At 33.7% G+C, this 9,434-nt stretch overlaps 1 protein-coding gene across 1 annotated transcript; it reads right to left on the bottom strand.

The window, feature by feature from the left end:
• Positions 1 to 1,008: 1,008 nt before the first annotated feature.
• Positions 1,009 to 9,188, bottom strand: LOC143550143 (paired amphipathic helix protein Sin3-like 2). Its single transcript, XM_077040848.1, has 21 exons — positions 9,019 to 9,188; positions 8,858 to 8,933; positions 6,823 to 7,014; positions 6,548 to 6,731; positions 6,353 to 6,451; positions 6,120 to 6,281; positions 5,601 to 5,844; positions 5,383 to 5,519; positions 5,199 to 5,304; positions 4,955 to 5,130; positions 4,056 to 4,210; positions 3,852 to 3,979; positions 3,515 to 3,769; positions 2,605 to 3,428; positions 2,415 to 2,515; positions 2,176 to 2,314; positions 1,948 to 2,100; positions 1,714 to 1,874; positions 1,537 to 1,636; positions 1,337 to 1,464; positions 1,009 to 1,252 (listed from the first exon to the last, which is right to left on the bottom strand). Exons 2-20 carry the CDS (start codon positions 8,929 to 8,931, stop codon positions 1,345 to 1,347), a joined length of 3,510 nt encoding a protein of 1,169 aa, XP_076896963.1. The 5' UTR covers positions 8,932 to 8,933; positions 9,019 to 9,188; the 3' UTR covers positions 1,009 to 1,252; positions 1,337 to 1,344.
• Between the last annotated feature and the right edge of the window lie 246 nt (positions 9,189 to 9,434).

Below are 9,434 nucleotides of genomic sequence, written 5' to 3'. Positions count from 1 at the left end.
TGTTTGTTGGATGCAAGGGTATCAATGGCATTTGGCCGATAATATATGATTGGGTTAAGATTCCGTGACGAACTAAATTCGAGTCGGTGGAAGAGATTCTTGCGTACTCAAGTAAGAATATTATTTGTAAAGAAAGGTGTCATGTGGTTCAATCTATAATGGTGGTGACGTATTGGATTGTATAGTTGACGGTGAATGATTTTATTTTTAATAACGCTTCTTTAGTTATGGCGAAATTAGTGAATGACATTAAGTCAGCCTCCTTCTTATGGGGGAAACAAAAAAGCAAAAGAACGGGTCTAAATTGGAATAAGTGGTACAAGTCCAAATTTATTAATTTTCCACTATAAGCGATTGTATGTTTTGTTGATATTATTTATTTTCCTTTCTACTGTTTGGGCTGTTTGCCTCTTGTAAGTGGTTTCTTTTTTCATTATAATAATCTTTCAAAAAAATAGTTTTAGAACTTAAAATCACTTAAATAGCATTGTGTTACAAATCAGTTATTTGATTATATTGGTCGAGGAATTTCAAAAACAATCATAATAGAGTCCGACAAAGCAATCACAAAATGTGGGATATAAACACCAACACCAAGAAGAATAGTACCACTTGATCGATAATAGAGTTAAAAACATCTTTTCAAAGTATCGTAACAAACTTAACCCATATTGGATTCATGTTAATGTGTCGCCGCAACAAGGTAGGTACAAACCTAGTTACATATTAATTGCAGCAATAACTCGATTAATTGTGTCAAGGACATTATTATTATTTTTTTTGTTAACCATTTAATTAGCAATTAACTTGATGGTGTTTCTTGGTGAAACAGATCTTGAGCATCAAAATCAGTATGGACTGCTGACATTCCTTCTTAGGAACTCGCTTTCAGGTCAGGCGATATTCCAAGCTCTAAGGTTTTTGTCAATAGGGCAACTATTAATCCATGTACTGATATGAAATGGTCCGAATAAGCAACCATGCGAATGAAACTTTATGAGACAGAACCACGAGTTTAAGAAACCACACGCGGCCTGAATAATAAACTCTAAATAACATCCTTCTATTTGAGATTGTAATGTTACAAACACTTCCAACTTTGTGTTTCAAAAACAACATTTTACACAATTAAATCTCTATTTACACATCTAACCTCCATTCATTCTCTATATAAAATTCGGCCTTTCTCCTTTTAAGTTAACCAGCAAGACACCATTGAGTTAGGTACTTAGGTAACGGTCTAGATCGAATTCTACAAAACAATAACCAAAGCAATGTTCCGTTTAATTATTTATAAAATTGACAAAAAAACAATCCAATAATATTCCATCGGTACCTTCAAGTTTATGCCGATAAGAATCTGTGAAATCGTTCTATTTTTGCCTTATTACGGGTTCCTGATTGCTTTCTCCTTTTCCTTCTCGCACGGAAGAAATAATCTTCTGTGCCGAGAACATATGATATCTGCATATATGAATTTTATTAGGAAAAATATTCATATTGTTTATAAGAATATACTATTAAATTAATATGTACCTTTGAGGAGCTACAAGACATCTTATATTCCAACCCGTTGACCATACGAGCACCTTCCATGACACTAGACTCATCTAAATCCGAAAAGTGTAGTTTATTCCTGCACAAATATTAAAAATTAACATATCAATAATCTATTTTTAAAATAGTGAAAATCACCGAAATAATATTAAATACCTCTGCATCAAAATGCCAGATTGCTTATTTCCGGTTGCTACCGAAAGATACTCATTATCAAGGTAACCTGCAAAAACAGGATCCACGGTGACGGCAACCACTTCCTGTTTTTCATTCTCATCATCCATCAGCTGGATGGTCAACCGAGATGGACCAGACGACTACCAAAAAATAAACAAATATATTTAATTGTTTATCTCAATATGCAAAACAAAAGGAAAAAAGAAAACTTACAAATTGAAATCTGTATATATTCTCATCATGAAGAAGCACGTGTACGTTTTCGTAGTATACAGAGTCAATAAACTTCTCGTGTTTTCTAGATTTTTCATACTCGTATAATTGAAGAAGTTTGTAGTCTATTTCATCACCCACGACAATTTGAAGCTGATGCATCCAGAAGAGAGTAATTAAAATTCAGATTTTAGAAACATAATCAATTTATTTTAAGAGCATATATACCTGTTTAACAAGCTTATAAATCAATTTGTCCAATGTAAATAACACGTAAGACTGATTTCCTAAAATGGCCCGACAGTCGTCTTCAAATTTTGCATTATCAGCAGACCCATCAAGTAAATTGTATAGAGCACTTATAAACCTGCACATATCACAAGTATAACATATCAAACTTTAATAAAAGTATAAACCAAACTGTCAAATTCTGGCTAAAAGAATAACATATTCTAACTGGGCCCCACCTAGAGTACAGGTCAGCAGGAGAAGCCTCTTTTGAAGTTTTCCACTTCGTTTCAGCAGATGTTGAATTTAGTTTAGCTGACAATAGCCGATCATATAATACCTTAAGAAAATAAAACACTAATTATTAATAACTTATATTAACTAATATAAATACAAAAACTAGCATATGAAGAAGAATTGTATACTTACTTGATGAAGCCTAAAAAGGACATAAAAGTTATCATTTCCATAAAACACATTATAGTCATTCCTTTCGGTATTTAATAACGGAGAATCGATTACTACACGTTTTGTCAATGGTTTAGCTGACACCAAAAACCGCTCAGATGGCTGCAAAGACGTCAAATAACCGCCAGCAAAACTTGCATCATCTAACCCTTCAGCCTCCCCTTCACTTTCTGCTTTGCCATCAACATCATCATGGTCCCCACCTTCTTCAGCTGCTGACTCACTGCCTGACACGTCAGCACCCACAGACACATTCACACTGTCCTCATCATCAGCATCTCCACTATGTTTAGTAGCAGTAATATTAACTTCATCAGAATCGTTATTTGGTGATAACTCGCCTTCTTCTTTCTCAACTTCTGAGGGCGAAATAGACATTTTTATGCCATCTTCCTTGGTCAACGCATCTCCATTGACCAAACTGTTCTTGCTCGAATCTACTTGATCTGGCAAACCAGTTTGATTCCCATTGCAAGCCACCTGTCCAGATGTCGAAACCTCAGCATCTTTCGCACTATCTGAATTGTGAGAAGATGGAACAAACAACATTGGCTCCAAGAATGTTGTCCATAGCCTTAAAACCTTGTTCAGTTGTTCCTTGGAGGTGCACACTTCATCACATGAATATTTAACAAGTTTTAACATGTCTTGGTGAATATCATTGTCAGTGAATTCAAATTCATAATTTGGCATAACATAATGTCTACTTCCTGCAGCAACACTCAGTAACAAATCTTTATCTTTTTGGTTTTTTTCCTTTATATCTTTTATTTCCGTCACCAATGCTGTTAATAAAAACAAAACAAAAAAAGTTAAAATAAAATGAAAATTACATAAAAATTATGTTATAGTAAAAAAACATTTGACTTACATTTGGTGCTGAGATTCTTGGAATCTTGTTGTTTGAAATAGAAGCTGCGATGGTCAAGTGACTTGTAATGATTCTTTGCATATATTTCAGCCCAAACTTTGTTAAAATCTGACCGACATTTTGTCCAGTCATCTTGCTTTTGTTTCAAACGGGTCAAAATAACAGGCAATGCGAGAGAAGGGTTTCTTCTTAATACATCCATAACATCGAGACCGTGATCACCATATAAGCGTTCAATGCACCGTAAATCAAGAGCTACATATAACCATATAAATATTTAGAAAATACAAACCGTTTATTCGGTAGAGTAAATACAAGTTGGCTAATTAATAATTACCTGTGAAATGGTCCTCAATACGGATAGGAACATCGGTACTGACTGACTTGTTGTTAATGCTGTTTAATAAGCCGTCTACCCGTTTAGCAGTTGAACTCATGGATTCCAACAACATATCTAGCTCAAACCTGGAATAATAATTATAACAGAATGTAAGTCACTTCTTTTGATATATATTACTAGCCCTAGAGAGAGAGAGATGACCTGTCATCTTCACATCTGAACAAGCTTTCTTCATATTGGTTTCTACGCATGTGTTTAAAAGAATAATCCTCACTGCCAGAAGTTACAGACACCCACACATCATTAAGTACTTGAGCACCGAGCTCTGATCTCTGGCTTACTGATGGAATTGGATACTGCACAACACCAAATCACACACGGGTCAAACAAGGTCAAAACCGCCAGACGGGTGAAAAAGGTTGATACTTGATAACCGTCAGGACTGTATTTTTAATGCAACCAGCCTCCAAATCATATTTAGTACAATGATAGTATTTAAACACTATAAAGAAACAAAGAGAATGTTTCCAGGTCAACTTAGGCTGTGTCGACTTTTAGGCCTGTAAACAAACTGAACTTTCAGTGAACAGTTTGTGAACTATTCAGCTGGAGAACATGAACAAAAAATTTTGTTCATTTAGTTACAAGATTTAACATGAACATATGTCTTGTTAGTTCATTTATGTTTGTGAACATTCGTATACGTTCATTCATTTAAATTCGCTTATGTTTGTTTGTTCACATTCATGTATGTCCAATAGTTTACGTTTATTTAAGTTTGTTAGTTTCCGTTTGTTAATATATTCATTTAAAATATTATAGCCTGTTACAATTTTGTCTAGTTTTAATAACTTTTTAGGGCCAACACCCTGTCTTTCACACTACTTTCACTAGTTTTAGCTCATTTATGTTCGTTCAGCTATGTTCAGTTATGTTCGTTTATACTGTTAACGAACGAACACAAACAAGAAAACCCTGCCCATTTAGTTGTTCGTGTCCGGTTGTTTGTTCAGTTAATGTTTAATGAAAGAACACGAACATGAGCCATTTGCGTCAGTTTGGTTCGTTTACAAGTATATTGACTTTGTTAATAGACTCACGTCATCAGGAAGAAGCCTGTAACTAGGCGTACACTGCTGGCAGTTAGAAAGATCAAGCTCTTGTATAGATTTTCCCCAATATTTCTCTTTGTACATGTCCTCTTTAGCAGCATCAATTCTTTCTTTTTCCTCTGTTTTGGTTGACTTTGATGCATTCCCTTCATTCCATATAGTTTCTGCAACACAGATTAATAACTTGCAAATTGAATATAAAATAACAAAATATACAAGAAACAAAACATACTTTTGTCCATAACACCAGCAAGGAATCCATCTATATTTTCACAGCGCTCCAAAAATGAACTAAATCCTTCCATGAGATCCGGGTGCTTTCCAAGTAAATCCGAAACCTGAAACAAAAAAAAAACAATTTAATAACGCAAAATGAAATTCATAAACTAAAAGTAGTTAAAATTATAAAAATATACCAAGCTTTGTAATTCTCTTCTTGTAATTATTTCTGTGCTATAAATGTGTAGACACTTCAAGAATGCTTGATAATCATCTGGATTACGTAATCTATCTTTCACTTTTTCACAGAACGTAAATTCTTGGCAGTACAAACCTATAATTAACAAATAGTCAAATACCATAAGTCATATAATTCTTTTTCTAAATTAAGAACTTGCAAAAAATATGTACTCACTTTTTAATGCATTTTTATCATCATATGGAGCCAAACCCGAATTCACTCCAAAATCTTCAACTTTTCGTGCTGATTTACGTTTTTCGAAACGGTGATCAATGCCAGAATCTTTATAATCTTGATCACGAGTTCTTCTATCCCTGCTCTCCTTTTTCCTCTTTATCATGGTTTTATCATCATCCATTTCAACACTCGGGTCCCGCTCTCTGTGTGGAGGAATTATCCTATCTCTCCGCCCTCGTTGCTATAAGCATATAAATATTTAGTCCCTTATTAAAAGACGTCATTTGCACGCACATAAGGGCTCAAAACTTTCATTAAGTATGTATTAGAGTGATCATATGAGGTAAGCAGTTTCAGCCGCCACATGAGAAAATAAGTCAAGAAGGTCACACCATCAACATGTTGACCAAATTTTCAAAAAAATGAGTTTCTTTTATCAAAGGGTTTGAAAGTTGGTTTCAACTTTTTATTAAAATTGCACAAAGATTAAAAGTGGACATACAATTAGCAAATTACCTTATGTCTGAGTGGGACCATAGCCGAGCTTCTTTCATCATAACGGTTATGTGATTGCCTGAGAAATGAAGCATGATGTGCAGATGCAGCAGCAGAGGCATCTGGCAAAAATCTGGTAAACTCATCAAGAAGATCCGGATGATCATCAAAAAGTGTAGCAACCTGTATGGATACAAAGATGTAAGATAAAAAACATAAATATATGAAACTGCACATGTCATACAATATATCACCTCTTGGTAGACATCATTGATACCCTTGTGTTCTTTTCTATACATATTCAAGATGTCCAAAAATGCTTTGTAAATGTGGTCATCATTTTGAAAACGTTTCTGCAACGAGAGAAAGACAAAGTTACAATAAAAATTAAGTACATATAAGAAAAATTATTTACTTTCATATTTTACGAATAAGAATATGAGTTCCACCTTTATTTTGTTTACATAGCTTATAGCTTCTTCAAACTCTACTGTCTTTTTTGGTGGAGGCTCGTCGTCCTCAATAACAGTTATTTCATAACCTTTGGGCAAGAAAGTGTTAAACCCAAAAATTAGATTATTATGCCCTTTAAACAACTCTTTCACCCTTGCTATCACCCCGGTAGTATCAATTCTGCATAAGGTTAATTGTCAAATGAGTTGCCTTAAAGTAAAGAACATTAAAGACCTAACAACTGTTAACCCTTTGACCAAAATATATGTACCTTTGAGATTTGAAGTCTTTCATAACATCAAGAAACATATCGTACTTTTCTCTTTGGTCTTGAAACATGTCCTTAACTTCCTTTAAGTATGTTAAAGCATCACTGGTAGTAAGTTTCTGAGCACTACTAGCACCACCGCTACCCATCCTTCCCGATGCTTCACCACCTCCATTTACTTGTGGCGCGCCATACCTTCAAGGAGGGGAAGGGGTAAAATATCAAATAAACAAAGTAAGATGGAAGCCGCAAATGTAAACCTGTTCTCATAACTAACTTTAAAGATCTGGATGTACATTTAAAGTGTATATTGGTAATAAACAAAATCCCTAATAGCTTAAAACCCCCTAGAGTTAATAATAAAAACACTATGAGAGTAATGAGTCCTTTCTGAATCTAATGAAAAATATTATGCATAAAGGACATCCATTTATCAGCTACCAACAATATATGTAGCTAGATGTATGAACTAGATCAAAAGGAAAAAGTCAAATCATAGTTCCTGCTAAATGTAATTTCAAGCAGCAATAAACCCTAAGCATGTAACTTTTACAGGTAAATCGCAAATCCACCTAAACCAAATCTAATCGCTTAAATACACAATCAGATTCAAATTCACATCCAATATAGAACAGCAAATTTACATAAAAACAATTGAACAAACCAAAAACATCAAGTCACACCTCAAATCACCACACATATAAACACACAACACACAGTCAAACAACAAAATTGAACGAATTAAGTATCAAATAAGCAAAGTAAGATAAAAGCTGCACATGCAAACTTGTTCTCATAACTAAATTCTAAGATCTGGATGCACATTTAAAGTGTATATCGGTAATAAACAAAATCGCTAAAAGCTTAAAACCCTAAAAGGTCATTAAAAAGAAACAGTACGAGAGTATAATGTGATGCACAGTGAGTCCTTTCTGAATCTAATGAAAAGTGTTACGCATAAAAAACATCTATTTATCAGTTATCATCAAAATATGGAGCTAAATATATTAATTAAGTCAAACAGAAAAAAGTCAAATCATAGTTCCTACTAGATGTGATTCAAACAGCAATTAACCCTAATCATGTAACTATCACAAATAAATCCACCTAACCCTTATCTAATGAATCATATTTATGCATAAGACATAAAGTGCATCTATTTATCAGCAATTAACACAATATACAGCTAGACATATAAATTAGGTTATCAAAGTTACTGGTAGATATGATTTCAAACAGCAATTAACCCTAATAATCATGAAACTATTACAAATAAATCCACCTAAACCAAATCCAATGAATAATATTATGCATGCATAAGCCATAAATTGCATCTACTCATCAGCTACCATCACAATACACAGCTAAACATACAAATAAGGTCAAAATCAAAAAAATCAAATCATACTTCCTGCTAGATGCAATTTCAAACATCAATCAACCCTAATCATGTAATACTAGCAAGTAAATCCACCTAATTCAAATCTAATCTAATAAGCTCACAATCAGATTCAAAATCATCAAACACATGCACATAACATACGAGGCAGTGTGTGATGCATAATGAAAAATATTATGCATAAAGAACATCTATTTATCAGCTACCATCAAAATATACAGCTAAACATAAAAATTAGGTCAAACAAAAAATTCAAATCACAGTTCCTGCTAGATGTGATTCAAACAAACAGCAATTAACCCTAATCATGTAACTACTACAAGTAAATCCACCTAAACCAGATCCAATGAATAATATTATGCATGGATAAGCAATAAATTCCATCTATTTATCAGCTACCATCACAATACACAGCTAAACATACAAATTAGGTCAAAATAAAAAAAAAGTCAAACCACAGTTCCAGTTAGATGCAATTTCAATTTCAATTTCAATTTCAATTTCAAACATCAATTAACCCTAATCATGCAATACTATCAATTAACTCCACCTAATTCAAATCTAATTTCATAACCTCACAATCAGATTCAAATTCATCAAACACATGCACATAACAATAACAATTAAACAGTAGCATACGATTCTGCACGCGAGGAGCCAAACGGCCGTTTGATTTGCGAGTTACTCATCGCATCCTCTCGTAATCGCTTCATATCTGCAAAATATCAAACCCTAATTCGTTAAAAAAAATCAAATTGGAATGTGATATTAACGAATCGTGATGGAATTAGATGAGTAACCTGTGAAGTAAGCCCTAATTGGATTGAATTAGTGCAGATCTGAGCATATAACGAGATATGATAATAATAATAAGTTGAATAATCGCCTTGGCTTCAACAGTTAGCAGCAGAGGATATAGGAATTAGGAAGAGGTGAAGAAATATTATTATGTGTGTGCATTGTGCGTGTGACGACATTTATATATTATTATTATTATTATTACTATTATTATTGTTGTTGTTGTTGTAACAATTCCAGGTGTACAAACCGGTTTAAAACTCAAAATCGATTTGGGTTGAAATTGGTTTGGGTTGGTTAACAAAAGTCAAAACCGGTTTATGATCGGTTTTGGTTCGGGTTGAAACCAGTTTCTTGATTAGTTATGATCAGTTTCGGTTCGGGTTTTGCCCGGTTTCGGTTCGGTTAACCAGTTTGG

Source organism: Bidens hawaiensis, unplaced genomic scaffold, assembly GCF_021521415.1.
Source record: "Bidens hawaiensis isolate Kalapana, Puna unplaced genomic scaffold, B.hawaiensis_p1.1 tig00015926_1, whole genome shotgun sequence".
In the NCBI taxonomy this organism is placed as follows: domain Eukaryota; kingdom Viridiplantae; phylum Streptophyta; class Magnoliopsida; order Asterales; family Asteraceae; genus Bidens; species Bidens hawaiensis.
Note: the sequence above shows the minus strand (reverse complement) of the source record. Positions and strands in the feature narration are given on the sequence as shown.

Bases quoted from the DNA above. Each gene is read 5' to 3' on its own strand.
- LOC143550143 (XM_077040848.1), bottom strand. From the start codon at position 8,931: ATGAAGCGATTACGAGAGGATGCGATGAGTAACTCGCAAATCAAACGG. The intron at 6,282-6,352 runs GTGATATATTGT...GTATCCATACAG, and splicing joins TCAATGATGTCTACCAAGAG to GTTGCTACACTTTTTGATGA. The intron at 1,875-1,947 runs GTAAGTTTTCTT...ATTTTTTGGTAG, and splicing joins ATATATACAGATTTCAATTT to TCGTCTGGTCCATCTCGGTT.